Source organism: Dreissena polymorpha, chromosome 6, assembly GCF_020536995.1.
Source record: "Dreissena polymorpha isolate Duluth1 chromosome 6, UMN_Dpol_1.0, whole genome shotgun sequence".
Taxonomy (NCBI): domain Eukaryota; kingdom Metazoa; phylum Mollusca; class Bivalvia; order Myida; family Dreissenidae; genus Dreissena; species Dreissena polymorpha.
Genome location: NC_068360.1, coordinates 20,380,954 through 20,401,968, shown reverse-complemented (window position 1 = coordinate 20,401,968; position 21,015 = coordinate 20,380,954). Strand labels below are relative to the sequence as shown.

At 34.3% G+C, this 21,015-nt stretch overlaps 1 protein-coding gene across 39 annotated transcripts in view; it reads right to left on the bottom strand.

The window, feature by feature from the left end:
* Nucleotides 1–21,015, bottom strand: part of LOC127835102 (muscleblind-like protein 1) — a 305,570-nt gene that overhangs the window by 34,566 nt on the left and 249,989 nt on the right. For 30 of the 39 annotated variants that reach the window (XR_008028347.1, XM_052361376.1, XM_052361374.1 and 27 more), the window contains 3 exons: nucleotides 12,414–12,584; nucleotides 6,012–6,068; nucleotides 1,812–1,873 (listed from right to left, as the gene is read on the bottom strand). Coding sequence is in view for 38 of the 39 variants with exons in the window: in XM_052361376.1 (XP_052217336.1) it covers nucleotides 1,812–1,873; nucleotides 6,012–6,068; nucleotides 12,414–12,584 (290 nt within the window). In the remaining variant the exon portion in view is untranslated. Of the gene's footprint in view, nucleotides 1–1,810; nucleotides 1,874–6,011; nucleotides 6,069–12,413; nucleotides 12,585–21,015 lie in introns of all 39 variants that reach the window. The other 9 variants (XM_052361388.1, XM_052361378.1, XM_052361394.1 and 6 more) reach the window with 6 other exon arrangements.

Genomic DNA, 21,015 nt, shown 5'->3' with positions numbered 1-21,015 from the left:
TCCTCACAGGCATTACGCCTGGTTTACTTTCCTCACAGGCATTACGCCTGGTTTTTCCTCACAGGCATTACGCCTGGTTTTTCCAAAAACTGACTTATATAATGATTGTGCACGCACAGAAAAAAAGCTGGTTAAGGTACAATGATAAAATAAATCGGAAAGCACAACATCCAAAAAATATGATAAGGATAATCAAGGCTTATTAAGCATGAAACTATGGTATCTCTCATAGGAATGTTAAGGCCATACAACAGTTTTGCGCTCATTCATTATTATGTTCATAATTATATTTATGGACTTATATTAATAAAGTAAAACAGTGGTAAAAGTGATAAATGTCCTGTGTTAATAAACATGCAGAGTCAAACACAAATAATGGGTCATTCCTGGTATAAAAATCCTCCTGCTATAAAATAAATAGAAAGACAACTATCTATTTTGGCTAGCCTAGTCTCTGAAAGTTGCATAGTTGACATTACATATAAATCTACATCAAATTGCAGTAGAGCATATGTTTTTTAATATTATGGGAAAAATTTGCTGTACTTTTATTTTATAAAACAAGGGGAATTTCAGCTTTATTTATATACTATATTATAACACATTTAAAAATGGGGAAAACACTTGACAAAAAGCTAGGCAATATCTGATTTTACTTCCTGGAAACCAGTCCTTTACAGTGCACAGGCAGGAAGACAACATTTTGTATAAGAATTCTATAAACTTAGCAGTCAAAATGCAACTCCCAAATGCTTTTAAATCTTGCTCTCTCCTGACAAAACAGTCACCCAGAGTTGTCAACCTTTGTCATAAATATAGTTGCTTCAGACAACAGTCTTTACTGTCCTTGATATGTTCCCGAAACAAACACATTTGTATAAATAATGGGTATAGGATATACACATTTTTAACAGTGCATTTAAAATATTAATTTTACATGCTTTGATTCAACTTTTTCTTCTACATAAATCTTAAAATATTACAGCAACTACAAATCTGACTAAGGCATGTAATTGATGGACATAACTGCAGTCTGAATTAAAACCTACCACATTGTCAATCAATGCCACTAGGTAAATATATAAAGCTGATTTGTAAAAGCCACGTACACAAAACAATAACCAAGGCTACATTCCCAGAAAGAGTGAAGTTATCTCCCTTACTTTATCAAAGCCACTGATATACTATTAGGGATAGAATAAAAAGCATTCTATATTTATATAATATAAAATCATTGAGCTTTTTTTGCCCAGTATTTTCTCTGAATTCAGGGAGATCCAAAGTAAAGTACCTTAAATGTACTGATATATGACAGATAAACCCTAATAATCTCCAAGTATTCATGTAGGATTTTGGAATATCGCAGAAGAAAATAAATGTTTTGAAAAATCATTAAAACATAAAAAAAATTACCAAAGGCATACAATAAAGACTAAATGGCTTCCAATTTACTTGAATAGGTAAAATTTACTTTTTTTGTTTCCTTGTAATGACACTAATATTCTTATCATTTCCACAGAATAATGGAATCAGTTCAGTTGATGAAAAAAACGCAGAGAATAGTGTGATGTTTCAGTGTTTAATATGATCAAATTTATCTTGTGACCAAAATTACTCACGTTGGGACTACTTTCCAGTCCAAGCTAGGCGGAACAATGTGTGGAATATGTAACCTAAATGCTAGAGGAAAATGAACCAGCCCAAATTAATCAGTGGTGATTGGCAAACAAAGGGAGACTACTGTTTCAAATGTGGAGTATCCGAGTGTGCAATATACAGGTAAAGACTGGTTACTATTGTTGTTATTCACCTCAGGATGGGCCCTCTGGAACGCCTGGACTGTTGAGCTACTGTATTGGGCTACATTGTTATTCTGAAAACCAAACGTCAGGCATGTACAGAACGATTATAGGAAGCGGAAACGTTCAGCTAATTCTCAGAAAGAGCGAGACATATATCACAAAAAACACATGCAAATTGTGTTCCAACTTTGATGTCATTCTGCTCCTGTTGTTTCTTTTATGCCCTATTCTTTCCTTCTCTATGTTTTTTGGCTAAAATATAAGCAAATATGATTTCATTCTACCGATATAAAAGATAATGTGAAACAGATAATAATATATATTAGTGTCTTCGTGTGTGTGTGTGACTAATTCTTTAGAATTTTACATAATCACTTCCATAAAATATTTCCAACTAGAAAAAAACCCACTTAAATTAGAAATTGGTTCACCACTGGTATTTACTTCCAAACCATTGGTGTTTTGTATTGTCATATGTGTATTGCTTTGGCATGCACTATCATTACATGACTGCTGATATCCTATTGAAATTTTGATTCCATTGATGGTTGTAGGCAAATAAAGTGAAAAAAAGATAAGTTTTTTTGTTCATTAATTTTAAGTAATATATTATGCAAAATACATATGACATAAATATAAATTTAAATGTCAATTGTATTTTGCATAATATATTACTTAAATATACTTTGTACACTGTTTAAATTATTATGTTAATGATAACATATTTCAACTCTATAGATACGGCATGTTCACAAACCTACAAACCAAATGGCTTTCAAAAGAATATATTAGTGATAAACCTTTGCCCAATTTGCAGTTTCTGTCTGATTACATACTCAACACATAGATACAGGCATGTAAATATTGTGATATAGTTTATCATGAGTTAACCCTTTGCATGCTGGGAAATTTGTCGTCTGCTAAATTGTCGTCTGCTCAATTTGTAAAATGAGCATTTTCTTCAATTTTTTTCAAAGAATATTATCAGAATAGCAAACAGTTTGGATCCTGATGAGACGCCACGATCTGTGGCGTCTCATCTGGATCCAAACTGTTTGCAAAGGCATTTAAAATTCGGTTTCCGCACTGAAAGGGTTAAATTAATGTTGCAAAATGTGCTAGACAGGTTAGTATAAAAAATGTAGATGAATTCTGAGTATGCAAATTTAAATCAAAGTTTATCTTTATGACTATGGTTTTATTGCAATAGCATGTCTTGATAATGCATGAATAATCTCTTTGCATTAGCAATATGATATATATATACATCTAATTGGATGCTACATATAGTGTGTTTTCCTTTTGGTTACTATCCCTAAAATAATAACACACGAAGAGGATGTTTTTGATGTCCTGTGCATTTTTTATTTGTTTGTAACTTTAATATAAATATTATTGTGTACAAATATGAATAGCACAATTTATAAGACTAAGAGTACATCATAATGCTAAATAAAACATTTCAATTCTTTAAGCAAAGTATGTCTCAAAGACAAATGCTTACATGCCATATTTTTTGAAGGCCAGTATGGGATATTTCGAAAATACAGTGGTACATTTTTCAGGGACACGTTAATATTGCCAAGTTATTTCTTTGTCTGCAGAAAAAAACATGTGTAGATCTGTAGCAGTTTACTGTTCACTTGTTCTTAGAATATCTTCTAAATTGTATTGTTAATCTATTGAATATAATATAATTGGGCCGTGCTCTGTGAAAAGGGGGTTTAATGAGTGTGCATAGTGTCTTTCCAGATTAGCCTGTGCAGTCTGCACAGGCTAATCAGGGACGACACTTCCCACTTTTATGATATTTTTCGTTTAAAGAAAGTTGCTTCTAAGCAAAAATCCAGTTTAAATGGAAAGTGTCGTCTCTGATTAGCCTGTGCGGACTGCACTGGCTAATCTGGGACGACACTTAACGCACATGCATTAAACCCCATTTTCACACAACACAGCACAATTATAAAATTACATGCAAATACACGTTTTTTATTATTGTTGATTCAATACTATACTGATACAATGTAAAATAATGACATCCAAAGAATAACTCAATAAAAAGCACTGATATAAACACAATAGCGAGATTGGCAAATGCAGTGATAAGGGAGACTACTCTAACCCACATACTTCTATGGAATGCATTCCACGCACAGTATGTCATTCCCTATTACAGACACGCAATGATTAAACCTAGTTTACATTCTGTTCTTATATTAAAAATAATGAATCTACCATAATGTTAAAATGGACAAAAAATATGGAGAACACTGATGGGTAAAAAAAACACAACAGGAAATCTATATTTCGTACAATGGTCTCACTTTATTTGATACTTACTTTCAAAAATTACAAAAGTAAGAACTACTTAAATAAACAAAACTTAAAAAAAATCACAAGACATTGCCCAAGTGAAACAATACAAAATTAACAGTAATTACTGCCAATTATAAAAAAAGTACCAACATGCCCCGTCATACAGAGAAAGAAAGTGTGACAAAAAATAAATTGCTGATAGAGTGTAATTACTTCTCCACTTTGACATGTTGATGTACGGAGCAGTTTTGTTTGATCTGGACTGATAAAGAGATTAACTCTTCAGACTGCATTGTACAATTGATTATTATGATTTAACACAACATATTGCATCTCAGCGGGATGACGCAACAGACCACGCAATAGCCGGAAAACCAGAGCCAGCCAGAAACGGACATATGGCATGTATGGGTATACTGTTTTGCTAAGTCAAACTCAAAACATATCATAATCAAGAACTAATGTTGCGTGTCAATGAAGTTGTCACATAATCACATAAAATATTAATACTTAAAACACAAGCTTTTTTCAATGTGTTAAATACTAAATGCAATTCCCACAACATGCATACATGGTGAAAGTATCGGTGCTCTAGGTGCCGAGAAACCAACTCACAATCAAACTAGAATGGACTCGGAAACCAAGAATTTATGTCTTAAGGACATGAACGCCACTGCTTATTGGAACCGGTCAAACCAAATTGTTTGGCCTGCTATTGGGAGTGGACCAGCCGATACAGACAGGTAAAAGGTTATAAACCTTCACCATTCTTTGAAGAGAGGGAGCATAATTAACCCATTCATGCCTAGCGTCCTGAAAAAAGAACATTGCAAACAGCGTAGACCCAGATGAGACGCCGCATAATGCGGCGTCTCATCTGGGTCTGCGCTGTTTGCTTGAATGAATTTCTTTAAGAAATATTCTAAATATAGAAATAAATATACTTGACATCCCTAATTTTGGAAATAAATTGATCCAACTTAGAAGGATGGGAGAGTCCACTGGGCATGAATGGGTTAACTGGTTGATAAGTAATAAAAAATAGATTTCTATGTGATGATGTGTGTATTTGACTGTAAATGTGCGATTTATAAATATGCATGCATTATAATGTGGTAGATCACAATTGGATACATGTGCACGCATCTTTATGATTAATATACATTTTAACATAAAGAGAGAAAGAGAGAATATTAAAGCAAACAAAACAAACAAATGGATCGATTACATCTTCTGGGTTAAAATTATACAAATGATCTTGCTAAACACAACACAACACTGTAAGACACCACAACCTACCCAAAGCAACTCCAAAAATGAACATTAAGACTATCTCCCTTTGGCCTTCCAAAATAAATATACCAAGTGCCTATTCAAGCAAGAAAGAACATAATAATAGGACAGTAAATGTCTGTTTAATATGAAAAGCCACTCAGATTTATATCTGAGAAAGAAACAAATGTTACAAATTAAGTTCACAAGTTCTTTAAACGCTTAATTTGAATAATATTATCTCATATTAACTATCAACCCTTTCAGTGCTAGAACCGAATTTTGAAGGCCTTTGCAAACAGTTTGGATCCAGATGAGACGCCAAAGAACCTGGCGTCTCATCAGGATCTAAACTGTTTGCTATTCTGATAGTATTCTTTGAAAAAAATCGAAGAAAATGCTAATTTTATAAATTCAGCAGACAAAATTTTAGCAGACGACAAATTTCCCAGCATGCAAAAGGTTAACTATTAATTGACAGTAGGCAAACAATGCTTTGAAAACTCTGGGAATTTTCAAAATCTCATGGAAAAATTAAAATCAGAGTGGCTCTTCAAGAGGAAAGGATAAGAAATAAAGAGTGGTGTTAACTTAAATGCACAAGAGGTCACGAGGTCTCACCGTTTGAGGAATCACCTGTCGCAATGCAGGGGTCGTAATTTCTGTTGTTGAACGATTCTGAGAAAGGCGGGTAACAGATGTAAACCAACAAAGCATTTAATAATTTTGTTTATGTTTCTAATGATAAAAATAAATAGGCACATGATATAACCATTTAAATGGCTAAAAATGCCAAGAATGAACACACAGTCAAATGCCCAAGTTCGAGATACTGGTACATTACTTTCATCCAAATATTAGTACCAAGGCCAGGTACCCCCACAAAGTAAAGAAGTTGAAACACACAACATTTTGCAACAATATATTCTTTAGCGGAAAAAGGGACAAAGGGCCATAATTCAGCATAAACTAGTCATCGCCCAAATTCCATACTTAACAATCATGTTCACATTATGGTAATTCAAGTGTGAAAGTTTGGGTACGATCCACCAGTAAGTTAAAGAGTAGTACTGTTGAAGACAAAAAAATTTGGGACTATAATGTAATCTACAATAGAAACACATACAAAGGGCCGTAATTCTGCCAAAACTATTCATAGCAAAAATCTATTTCTGTACAATAATCTACACATAATGGTAAAAACAGACAAAGGGACATAATTTTGCAAACAATCCGTGCAGCAAAAATTGCTTTCTTTTCTATTCATCTACATAGTAAGGTAATTCAACTTTGAAAGTAAAATTGAGTAAGATCCACCTAGTAGTGAGGAGGAGTTCAAAACACAATCTTTGGGGTGTTCTTTCGTAAGGACATGTTTATGGACATACACTTGGATCGACAAATGCAATGCTTAATTCCTCCCTTTTTGGCATGGCATAAAAATACACTGGTTATCCAGTTAATTGCCAAGGCTTAATATTTTGGTAAACAAGTAAAATGCCAAGGCTCAATACATTGGTGAGGAGTGCATGAACGTACTGGAGTTGGTAATGTTATGTCATACAATTGTGAACTACTATCAGTCATCACAGTAACCAGAAAATAACTTAAAATACATTCTTTATTGTAGTTCCATTGCACTAATCCTTGATTCTGAAAAAGCAAACTGTTTTATCTGAAAAACAACACAAGGATAATAACCATAACCTATAACAATTAGGGTGACATGAAAAAAACAAGAAATGAGCCACAGGCATACAAGGAAGAATGGATTTCATGTTAATATTGCAAAACAAATAATACAAGGAAAACTGGAACAAAAATAATATGAGAATATGAATAAACATAGACAATAAGTGGCAAAGATCCTTTACTATAAAATGCCATTTATAAAACATGTCATGCTGTTACTATTGGAAACAATAAAGCTTCAAGCCACGGTTGCTATAGCTACTGCCATAATAACATGTTGACATCTCACTATTAACAGATAAAAGCGAACGTTACCTGACGCATTGAATTCACAAGTGAATAAAATTAATAAGTAATTTTTTATACAGGCATTTAACACAGGCAGAGAGGCATTTAAAGCAATCATAAGCAAATTGGTCAGTATACATAAATGGAAACTGAAATGCAACTTATAGAAATAGCAATGTCAACCTATCACACAAAATGCAAGAACAAGGTTGTGGATAAATGTTTGTATATATTTATAATAGATTTAAATTAAGCATATTATTGAGTGTTAAAGTACTGAACTAAGTATAGAACTAAGTATCAAATAAAATGGCAAATGGCATCCTCTCCATCCATGTAAAACATGTAAAAAAATTGGGACAGTCTTTGTGTTTCATGATTCTGATAAACTATTTTTTTTGTTTAAAATTGCATGCATTACATACATGCCATACGTCCCGATCTCGGCGGGACAGTCCCGCTTTTGGGCCCTTTGTCCCGCCGTCCCGCCATGAGACGATTTGTCCCGACATTCGTAAAAAACGATGTAAGGTGTATAGGTTCCCAATAAAATTCGCTATTCAAGCTCTGTTTCGCTAACACTTAACACCGCTAATCCCTTTATTGCCCACAATTAACAATCCGATTCTACTTATCGTGTGTACCAGTGTTGTTTATGACACCTTATCCGCAATGTATCGGCTAATTATTGATTTCATCAGGCATTCACACCATGGTGGTCTTCAAGACAGTGGTCGCTTATTGCTATCGATAGTTTTATTATAATGAAATAAATGTTGAAAATGTGTTTATTTTGTATTTGTTTGAAACGGTTTACAAAACAATTGTTTTGTAAAATTAACGCTACGTCATAAATGAGTCTTTTACATTCAATGTTTAGTTCCAATATAGCGGGATATTTCGAATGTGCAATATACCAAAATCGCAACAAACAGTCCAATAAGTGATACCCATCCTGTCTAGTGTAATTGTAATAAAAACAACGAGGTGCTATGCATGACAGTTTGACCCTACTCCAACTAAGCTAAAAACAACGAGGTGCTATGCATGACAGTTTGACCCTACTCCAATTAAGCCGCGACAATTGACAAGTAACAAACTGCGCATGGACACATGCTTAAAAACAACGTGTTGTTATTCATGACAGTTTGACACTACCCCAATACAGCGCCTGACAATTCACAATTCAGTTTAATCTGTGTATATAAGAAGAAAACAAAATACGGAAATGTGTACGGCCGCGCATTCCGTGTGTAACTAATGTAACTGTTCGGTAGATAGTGTACTGTAACCCGTACTTTCAGTCAACTGGATAGCCTCCCCTGCGTTAATGTTTGCCATGGAAATTAATATAATGAGTATTGTTGTCGTAATGTTCTAGATTTTGTACTCTTAAACAGATGAATATTATCTTCGTTGTTTGCTATTGTCTTATTAAATAACACTGTTATTGTTATGTTTTAGATTTCATGCTTCATATCAGATGTTTTATGTCTTGAATAAAAGTATCAAGAGTTTTTGTTAGTAATATACTGACTATAGTAAAGGTGGAATGATAGATCGTTTTAGGTGTCCTGCTTTTTGGTCAAATGTCCCGACAATTTTTTATGGAATGTCCCGCTTTGGACCTAAAAAATTATGGCATGTATGATGCATTATAATAATGAGTCATCATTGCTCCAATTGTAATACAGGGCACTAATCTACAATCTCCTTATAATTTAATAGTGATGTGTAGCCTAAAACCATTCTATTTATAAATTATTCTCAATTCCTAGCTGACTGGTAAAATTGAAGGCTAAAATGGACCACATGACATCAATAACTTACCCCTTTACCACTTAAGATACATAATTTTAGGCATTTGTAGTCCCTAAGAAAGTTAAATTTGATTAAAGACCTTTCTTACTAGATTTTAGTTTTAAAAGGCTTTATTTCCAACTCTTAGATACTGATGAGCAGCAAACAGCAAACAAACTGAACAGACTGCGAGTTACTCGCAGGCTGTTCTGGTTTTATGCTGTTTGCATATAGCCATTTTCACTTTGAGAGGGAAAGCGTAATATTAAAATGAATTTTATTTCACACAAATAAAGTATAAGAGGACACGATTTCCACAATTCCTATACATGAACAAACATTAACCTCAGAGAATCAGATGTTCGAGACACAAGACACAGCAATTAATTCTTTCAGTGCTGGAACCGAATTTTGAAGGCCTTTGCAAACAGTTTGGATCCAGATGAGACGCAACAGAACATGACGTCTCATCAGGATCCAAACTGTTTGCTATTCTGATAGTATTCTTTGAAAAAAAAAAATGAAGAAAATGCTAATTTTAGAAATTCAGCAGACAACATTTTAGCAGACGACAAATTTCCCAGCATGCAAAGGGCTAATTCAAACAGCTGGACATCAGCTGATTCCTGTTGGTAACTTTGTCTGGAAATTGTCAAACAGCACAGACATTAAGAATCTGATTAATTTTGTTTGACTTAGACAAGCTTAATTGAAAATGGAAAAAACTACAACTTAGGAGCGCTGGTTGGATATTTTAACATAAATATAAAAGAATTAAAATTGCATTTGAAAATAATTTTCAACTGATTTTGACTGAGATTTCCATTTGAAAACACTTTCAAAGGAAATAAATGAATTCATCGTGTCATTTTGTTTCCTCAATCAAATTTCTATATATTGTGTAATGTATTGAAGGAAGTTTTCAAACAAAATAACAAAGACTAAAGTACAATGTCAATAGTTTTGGGGAAAAAAATCACTTGGAATAAGGAAACATCTTACAAAGTACTCCATTTAAACATAAAACCTAATGAGGGGGTTCTTTTATAAGAGTAATATTGACATGTCACAAAACTTGTAGAAATAGATAGTTCACAAAATGTTTCCTTGTAGAAGCAGATTGTTTAATATCTTATAATAATTATCAGATATTGTTTAATATCTTATGATAAACTGTTACAATTATTCATATAAGTTTGCCTAAAGAATATCAATTAAAATTCCATAAGACAACGCTTAACAATGCATAAATACAAAAGATCTTTAAAGAATTTAAAAAATCAAACATATATTTCAAATTTGTTAATGGATCACCAAACCAATTCAGCCATTAAGTTTGTTTTTTACATCTATCGTATATAAAAAAAACTCCATAAAGATTGCTGGTAGGATGTTGGAAGAACATAAATGACTGAGCTTGTATTAATAAAGTTCCATCAGTGAATACGAGGATAGGACTGTCTTCGATCTGAGGAATCTACGCAGTTGAAGCAACAGTTCGATGTTATATATCATACGTGTTTAACTTCATGGCATTTCCTGTGAAGCCAGCCACAAAACATCAATACAAACATAATTTACAGTGTCTAGGATTACCAAATGTCAAATCATACTTGCAAAATACTACACTATCAGCCTCGTGTCAATATGGATTGGCCAATTTCTTCTAATCTGTCTTTCCAAGAATGTTCCATGGCAAGGAACCATAGAAAATTGATTGTCTGTCACATGCTTTAAATAACAACATAACTTCTTTTTAAAGATGATTTGAAAATTTGTCTATAAATAAGAATTGAACAAGGGCTGTTTGTAAAACATGCATGCCCCCCATATGGGCTGTCCGTTGTAGTGGCAGCCATTGTGTGAATACGATTTTTGTCACTGTGACCTTGACCTTTGACCTATTGACCTGAAAATCAATAGGGGTCATCTGCGGTCACGATCAATGAACCTATGAAGTGTCATGATCCTAGGCAAAAGCGTTCTTGAGTTATCATCCAAAAATCATTTTACTATTTCGGGTCACCGTGACCTTGACCTTTGACCTTGTGACCTCAAAATCAATAGGGGTCATCTGCAAGTCATGATCAATCTACCTATGAAGTTTCATGATCCTAGGCGTATGCGTTCTTGAGTTATCATCAGAAAACCAATTTACTATTTCGGGTCACCGTGACCTTGACATTTGACCTAGTGACCTCAAAATCAATAGGGGTCATCTGCGAGTCATGATCAATCTACCCATGAAGTTTCATGATCCTAGGCGTATGTGTTCTTGAGTTATCATCCGGTAACCATTTTACTATTTCGGGTCACCGTGACCTTGACCTTTGACCTAGTGACCTCAAAATCAATAGGGGTCATCTGCAAGTCATGATCAATCTACCCATGAAGTTTCATGATCCTAGGCGAATGCGTTCTTGAGTTATTATTTAAAAAACATTTTACTATTTCTGGTCACCGTGACCTTGACCTTTGACCTAGTGACCTCAAAATCAATAGGGTTCATCTGCGAGTCATGATCAATGTACCTATGAAGTTTCATGATCCTAGACCCAAGCGTTCTTGAGTTATCGTCTGACAACCACCTGGGGGACGGACCGACCGACAGACCGACATGAGCAAAGCAATATACCCCCTCTTCTTCGAAGGGGGGCATAAAAATCTGAAATCATTAAATTCTGATATTGTGGATAAATCAGATCCTGCTTAGGCTACACATCACTTAAATTACAGTCAACCATACAAAATTGCCTGATTTTCAATTATCATTGACTTCAAATATAAAAGCCCCAGAGACTATAATATATTACACCTAAGCCAAAGAGACCTTTTTAATAGTCTAAAATTTCCCTACCAACCAACCATATGATGCTGTGCCCAATCAGTGCTTTTTAGGGTGCCCTTTCAGAGCTGTGTGTTAATCCGAGCCGTATGCCCAATAGGAGCCAACTGCATACCCCTCTATTCCAACTATAAAACCTTTCCTAACCCCACAGAAGTACCTACCACAGATAAAAAGGTGGAGCATTCCCTAACCAGTACCTACCACAGGTATAAAGCCCAAAGTCCCTTTTCAGCAGTTCCCCAGATATATGGCCCTGGTTGAGGTCCCCACTAGATACACAGATAATCCTGATACCCAGACATTCCCTGCCAGTACCTACCACAGGTATAAGGCCAGACATAAGGCCCTGGTTGAGGTCCCCACTAGATATATAGACATTCCCTGCCAGTACCTACCACAGGTATAAGGCCAGACATAAGGCCCTGGTTGAGGGCGGCCTGTTGAGCTGCCTGGAACTGCAGGTTCTTCAGGATCAGGTTGTTGCGCCCATTCTGCAGCAGCTGCTCTCGAAGGTGCTGGGGTGGGTGGAGATATTTACAGGGCGGCTCCTTCCGCTGGCATTTACCCTGAAGAGACACAAGGGAGAAACATGGTTTATTTGTTCATTTTAATAATTTGTATTTGTTAAGGGCCTATTGAGATGCAATGTGAACTTTATTGCATATGTTAGGTTCAACTGTTCAGTCACAAAGCAGGGGTACAAATTCAAGGAAATTGAAGAATAACTTTCTAGGAATATAAGAAAACAAGGATATTCTATTTCTTTATGTAACATAATTTTCACTGTAAGTGTTGTTTTCCTGTTTTGTTGCCCTACACGGTGTGTCCTACAAGCAAATACAGAAGTACATAAACATTAGATGTTTTCTCCATTAAAAACCATGCTCTCAGTTCAATACTTAAACCAGCAAAATTGTGTTGCAGGAAAAAATGAGCATCATCTTGGAAAATTATGCGCCAAATGCCAATTGCTGAATATTATGTTACAGACTGATGCATCCTGGGACTGCATGTCTGCTACAGTAATAGAATTTGCCAATTCCAATGCCAGCCAATATGAATATAAACTCAACTCTCTGAAAATGACTGCAACTCTTTCTTTCACCCCATCATGGTAAATCGATCAAGATTGCCATGTTAAGGCAATGATAAGACGTCTAGACATCATGCTAAATAATGTCTTCCATAGCAGACCGCAAATAAATAGGGCCACAAGTGGATTTACCATGGATGGTGCTGATACAGAATAATTGTTGATTTGCATTGAAGAACTGACTTGTTGCGTTCAGGCATAAATGTAGTGTTGGATATTTTGGTGAAAAAAAATTAAAATAAATTAATTAATTAAAATGTTTTAAAAGCAGTAATATAGTGTCTGTATATGTTGATTCGGATGAAATACTGTACTTTCTTAATAGTACTGCTTTGATGTTTATATGAGAGACACTTTTGGTCTGTTTAAAAAAAACAACCTCTTTCAAATAATTAAATGTTGCTTTCAAGCCTAAAGTTGCTGTGGCTTGACAGATGTCCACATAGCAGTCAGGATATCCCAAGTTTGATCCCTGCTTTTTGAACCTTCTCAAGATATGGCTCTTCCCATAAACCATTTGCATGCTGGAAAATTTGTCGTCTGCTAAAATGTTGTCTGCTGAAGTTCTAAAATTAGCATTTTCTTTGATTTTTTTCAAAGAATACTATCAGAATAGCAAACAGTTTGGATCCTGATGAGATGCCACAAGGCCTTTAAAATTTGGTTCCAGCACTGGAAGAGTTAAATGTTCTTAAGATATGGCTCTTTCCTTGAAGTCGCCATGACAGTTGTCTCTATAAGCTTTAGGGCCAAGATTCATAGCAATTGTGCTAATATAAATAGGATTCTACTAAGTAAAAAACAACATAAAACCATAACCCATGAATTTCATCTATTTAAATGATAGCCATTCATGTCTTATGTTTCAAGCTCAAAATAAAATAAGTTAGGTTTAATATGCGCCACTAGAAAATGTTGCTACTGAAAAAAATCAAAGCCAGTGATATCTATCAATATTATTGCATCTCATAAAGGATTGCATGCTTCTGGCAGCTTTGGTTCAATATATATTAATTTGCAAGTCACATTGCGCTTTTGTGTAAAATCTAATCAACAAATGGCATGCCGCTCAATATAAAAGTCTGAAATAATCTCACAGAAGTGAAAAATAATTGAGTTGCATTTTTTGTTTAATTATGATTTTTTTTTATGGAATCACAAAAAAGTGTATTTTTATAATAATTCAACAGGGTTTGATCCCAGATATACCACTATAGTGCTATAATATTATGTTAGGGTTTAAACCCATCTGATCCATCACATTGAGAGGTTTAAAATTATCTGGTTTAAACCCATCTGATCCATCACATGTAGAGGTTTAAACCCATCTGGTCCATCACATTGAGAGGTCAAAACCCATCTGATCCATCATATTGAGAGGTTTAAACCCATCTGATCCATCACATTGAGAGGTTTAAACCCAATTGATCCATCACATGGAGAGGTTTAAACCCATCTGATCCATCACATTGAGAGGTTTAAACCCATCTGATCCATCACATGGAGAGGTTCAAACCCATCTGATCCAGCACATTGAGAGGTCAAAACCCATCTGATCTAGCACATTGAGAGGTGTAAACCCATCTGATCCATCACACTGAGGGGTTTATAAACCCATCTGATCCATCACATGGAGAGGTTTAAACCCATCTGATCCATCACATTGAGAGAGGTTTGAACCCATCTGATCCATCACATGGGGAGGTTTAAACCCATCTGATCCAGCACATTCAGAGGTCTAAACCCATCTGATTCATCACATTGAGAGGTTTAAATCCATCTGATCCATCACATTGAGAGGTTTAAACCCATCTGATCCATCACATGGAGAGGTTTAAACCCATCTGATCCATCACATTGAGAAGTTTAAACCAATATGAGTCTGCTTTTTATATGCATATTAAAGCATTATTTGCATTTATCTAAATGCAGTACTGATCATCTTATCAATGAATAATTGCAACCCATTTAAACAATATAAGCAAATAAATGTTAGTTCAAAAAGATTATCAATGTCAAGAAGACATAGACTAGACACAATTTCGAATAATTGCTTTCACAGAATGGATTTTCAGAAGCATAAACAAATATTGATAGGCAATCATCCTTGAGACGGATTTTTTTGCGTGATAAAAAATAAAAACATACCAGAAATTCTAGTGAGCCATATTATTACTCTCCAATGTCTTCCACAATATTATTCAACTGGGAGCAGTATCTACTTTTTTATGACCTATTGCAACACCAGTCTTAGGTAGATTACCCAAAGATTTCATAATTTGTTTCCAAGACATAGACATCAAAAGGAACAAGAATTCAAATTTCTTGACAACAATTGTGGATACATGATTGGAATCTTTTATCAAACTGTGCAAATGACAAAACCACACTATACTATATCATTCCAAAGAAAAAAATACAACATAAAAAATATTTATATTTCAAGTATAATGTTTCTGGAAAAGGAATATATTTGTGAGAAAAGTATTTTTCTCAAAGGGTACTTTCAAAGTTGTGGGTTGTGAAAAGTAATTTTTTACCTACTTACTGTTGGTTATCTATTATAATAACAAAATTAATTAATATATTCAATTATTGGTAATATATACGTGTTCAACACAATAAAAATAATGTCTATAAAGAGTCTGTCAATTTAAGATAACAGCCCCTTTAAAAAAGAATTATGGCAATACTTAACTAGCCATTGTTCTTTAACTGTCCGAATTGAGATCCTGTACAGAAAAATAACAACATTACTTCTCTTTTTTCCACAATTTATCACTGCCTACAGTTGAAAACACAAGTCATCTGGCAAAGATAACAATCTTAATTTATTTTCCCCCAGAAAGACATTTTTCCCTCTATATTTGTCTAGTTTTTGTAGGTAAATTGCATGACTAGCATCTGCCTTCATTCCTCAAACTGTTAATTACAAAATTCCAGCCAACAGGCCTATCAGCTAGAAAGTAATTTCCTCTGTCTGTGATCCAAGCTTTGGCCCTTCAGAGCTTTTCAGTGTAATATGACTTGACATGCAGATGAAACATATTTTTCCTGTGCAAATGAAAAAAATGCACACAAAAGGCAGAACATATCTACCAATTAAAGCAGCAAAAAAAAAAAAATTAAAACATACAAACTTTTCCAACTATGATGTAAAAGGATAGTTTTCCATATTTTTTTTATTTATAAACCTACACAATTATAAACAAGTTGTTAATTTTTTAATACTTAATTTGTATTTTTCCAAAAAAGGAGCCAAACATGACATTGCTTATTTTACACCTAAATCTTAAATCTTTTATTTCTGACATATAGAACAGGAGACTGGCATAGCTTTTATTAAAGATCATATCCTCTGAATAAAATTATTCCTAGTGGCTAATTTTGAATTGCCTTTTTCGACGAAAAATATGGTGGCTGTCAGTCAATAATTTTTCCCAGTGGTAATTATGTTCATATGCAAATAGATTACCCATATTTTCCCAGCCTTGGACCCTTAAGAGTTCTCAACATCATAGTGTTTAGTTATTAACCTCAACCAAAACAATCAAGAGGATCTTTAGGAAAGGCATTTGATATTCACTGATAATTGTGTATGTTCTGATGGGAGCTCAAGCATCCTTTGGTTTAATGAGGCACATTCAGCCATTCAAAAACTCCAGACAATCATGCCCAATGATATTCAAATTGTCAGTCATTATTCTGAAATAAGGAGTTAAACTGGTTATTAGTATGGATACAATTTCCAGAATATCAGAGACAGTCAAACATGCCATACATCTGGTCTGGATACAGGCTGGAGAACCATGCTTTTGGGCTGTTTGTCAAGCTTTCCCCCATATACCACCATTAGTCCCTTAAGTTTGAAACAATCTAAGTTGCCTCTTTAAGATGTTTAAACTTACCATCACTTATTCCTTTACTGTCCTTCAATGGCCCCTTATTACCACCACTCTAGTTGGTACCCGTTTTTCAACACTTCATAGCTAATTATAATAAGGCAAATTATGGAATTAATCAGGCATTCATACCAAGTTGTTGTTATGATAGGGTCCCAAGTTGTTATTGATAAATGAATTGTAATTTAAAACAAAAGCTTGTCACAGTAGTGCCAAATCCCCGCAGAAATGTGTTTGCTTCACAACATTTGTTTTAGAGAGTAGAATAATATTTGTAAAAAAAAATAAAGGGAGATAATTCATTATGCTCCGGACAAAAATTTACTTTGAAATTAAATAAAGGGAGATAATTCAAACACTAAGGTAGATAGAGTTATGGTTCTTAGTCACTGCACTTCTCCTACTTGTTATCTGTTTTATATTTCAAGTTTCAAGTAAATCCCTTCAGTAGATTAAGAGTTATGCTCCGAACAAAAATTTACTTTAAAATTATATAAAAGGGGAGATAATTCAAAAACTAAGGTAGAAAGAGTTATGGTTCTTAGTCACTGCACTTTTCCTACTTGCCATCTGTTTATATTTCAAGTTTCAAGTAAATCCCTTCAGTAGATTTAGAGTTATGCTCCGGACAAAAATTTACTTTAACATTATATAAAGGGGAGATAATTCAAAAACTAAGGTAGATAGAGTTGTGGTTCTTGGTCACTGCACTTCTCCTAGATGCCATCTGTTTATATTTAAAGTTTCAAGTAAATCGCTTTAGTATATTTAGAGTTATGCTCCGGACAAACATTTATTTCAAAGTTATATAAGAGGGGAGATAATTCAAAAACTAAGGTAGATAGAGTTATGGTTCTTGGTCACTGCACTTCTACTTGCCATCTCTTTATATTCTAAGTTTAAAGTAAATCCATTGAATAGATTTGCAGTTATGCTCTGGACAAAGTTTCGGCCGGACGGACAGACGGACAGGACCAATTACTATATCCCCTCCGAATTTTTTTTCAGCAGGGATAAAAAAGCAAATTCGTTGAATTGATATCCCCCACGAAATTAATTTTTTTACGGATGGATGCGAATCCCTTGATTATGGTATAATCCTCAAAAATATTTTAGTGTAGGGTAATTGTTTTTATGCTTTGCGATTCTCCTCATTGATCTATACATCCGTGCAGTTTCATATTGAAATCATGTAGGCTGTATCTAAGATATTACTTTGAAAAGTTCCATAATACAAAAACAACAAAGGGCAATAACTCTTATTTAAGAAAGTGTAGTGCTATAGTTCTTGTGCATTGACATAAATACACCCACGAAATCTCATGTTAAAGTCTTGTATGGTATCCGAGATATAGACCTGAAAGGCAGAGCTGCTATATCATACAAATAAACAATGGGCAATAACTCTCATTTAAGACAGTGTATGGTTATGGTTGTGCAGTTCTCCTCATCTAAATGCGCCCATGAAGTTTCATGTTGATATCTTATATAGTTTCTGAGATATAGCCATGAAATTTTTGTCACAGACGGACGAACGGACTGACGGAATGAAAGATGACGGACGAGCAAAGCCAATTCCAAATCCCCCGGCCTTTGGCAGGGGATAAAAAGACAAGTGCAATTGTGTTTTATGGCCCAATTAATTAAGCTTCAAGGTTTTATTCTCCTCTGTATAATGAGCATAATTTTTCGTATTATCTGTCAAAAGAACCATTTTAAATACTTGTAACAGACAAAAACAAGTTTTGTTTCACATATTTTTACTTTCAATTCACACAAATTTCCAGACAATGTTTGTTCATTTTACATCAAACTTACTTTAAATGTACTTGACATTTAAATGGTCCAATGAGGACTGCACAGTCTTATCTGGAACATTACTTTACGCACATGCATCGAGCCCAGTTTTCCCACAGCGCGGCAATCATCTATGTTTTAGCGCAGTTGTAGCCTAATCTCAGAGGATTAAGATATGCACAGATATGTAATCTTCGATTATGGGGACTTAATTACAAATGCAGAATGCCAGTTATGCAGACAGCTTAATTGTACAGTAAAATGTAATGCAATACATTAGTGCCTGCAGAACAGCTCCAGAACTGTGTGGAGTGAATTCATCAGCAGAAACCCGCACGTTTCATACGTTCAAATTAATTCATGAAAACTTAATTAAACTGAAACCCTCAGGGCTGATAATAGGACTCTTGCTAATTAAACTTAAAGAAATTATTTTATCTGATTTAGCTTAATTGTTTTTAGAATCATTTTTACTCCTGCTCCCAAGGGGACACCTGAGATCCATAACAGCTTAGACTGATGAAGACATTTCTGTAAAATGTTGAGTTCAACTGGTTTTACCTCTCTTTGAATCCACTGTTCTTCTACTTTAGCATGCAGGCCATTTTGGATGTTTTAAGATTAAACTTAACTGTGTTTAGTTACAGCATGTGTCTACCTTTATTATTCCTATAATTACCACCACCACCACCATATGCCACTTTTGTGATTATCAAGATCTTTCCCTAAACCATCATCAGTATTGTAGACGACAAAAATCAATTATGATCAATGTTGGTACTTAGCAACACCATCAAAACCTATCAACAATTTCATCAACATCACGACCTCTCACACTGCCAGCATTTCCGCAGGAACCTGCAGGGTCACAGATACCAGCAGCATATGAACCAAATTAATCAACAGTAGAAAGCATGTTGACATCTCCCACCTCCTGTGGCAAGGCAGACAGAAAACTATATGAGGGTGCAATAGCGCTCGGTGGAAAAGCCATAATACATCCCCCAATAGTGGCAGGACAGTTTTATCCTCAATTTTTCCACATCTATTATTCATTCCATAATTCAGTCTGTTTCTGTTGCAATCAATCATTTATCAATTAACCCTTTGCATGATGGGAAATTTTTCGTCTGCTGAATTTCTTAAGTTAGCATTTTCTTTGATTTTTTTCAAAGAATACTATTAGAATAATCATCTGGATCCAAACTGTTTGCAAAGGCCTTCAAAATTTGGTTCCAGCACTGAAAGAGTTAACCTCGTCTACACTATGTATCATAGCCTGCTGCATGAGAATTCCCCGAAACAGGAAATAGCCGATATCTTTTCGCACAACGAATTGATGAGTTTTACTTGCTACATTTAGATCTCAATTAAGTCTTTTAAAAATACATTAGGGCTTTTCATGATTTAAGATAACCTATTTTCAATGAATATATATTATTTGTTTCAATAATCATAAATCGAGGGGTTAAAGCCAGAATGTGATAACTACATTTTTCAAATAGTGGAGAAAAACGCAAAATTAAGGTTTGACAGACGACAACTTTTAAATGAATATGAATATCAGCATAATATTTGGTTATAATATAGGTAATAGTATTGTTATGACATTGTAAACATATTATATGATTGCATACAATATTTTAATGCTTTTGCATTCAAAATAGCACTTACTTCATCACGTAAAACATATATATTTTCAGAGTACAACTGTGTTAAGTGCACTTGGTGCTATTTTGCATAAGAATTGAACGCTGCTTTTCCTATGCCATACAGGACTTAGTGCCATTAAAGCAAAATAGCCTCGTGCTATGCATCTATTTTACGAGACTAAACGAAACATGTGCACTTAAAACAAGTTTATTTTAATAATCATAATGGTAATTCTTTTTGTAGAAGTACATACTTATTTTCTTTTGCATTCTAGATTTGAACAGGACATGCAAATGTGTCTCCAACCTAAACAATGGAAGAAAGTTAAGATTCAGATATTCTATTTCACATCTGCATCTTATCTATCTTCTATTGTATCTGGGTCTGGAATATCCTTGAAATACTGGTGATATTCTGAAGGAATTATCCCTTCAGAGCAAAGTGATGGCAGGTCTTTCTTCTTTGTTGCTGTAATTGGAAGTTTGGAATCTACAAGGGTTGTATGTCACATTTTATAGAAGGTCCTTTGATAGAGGATTTGATTTGATTTTA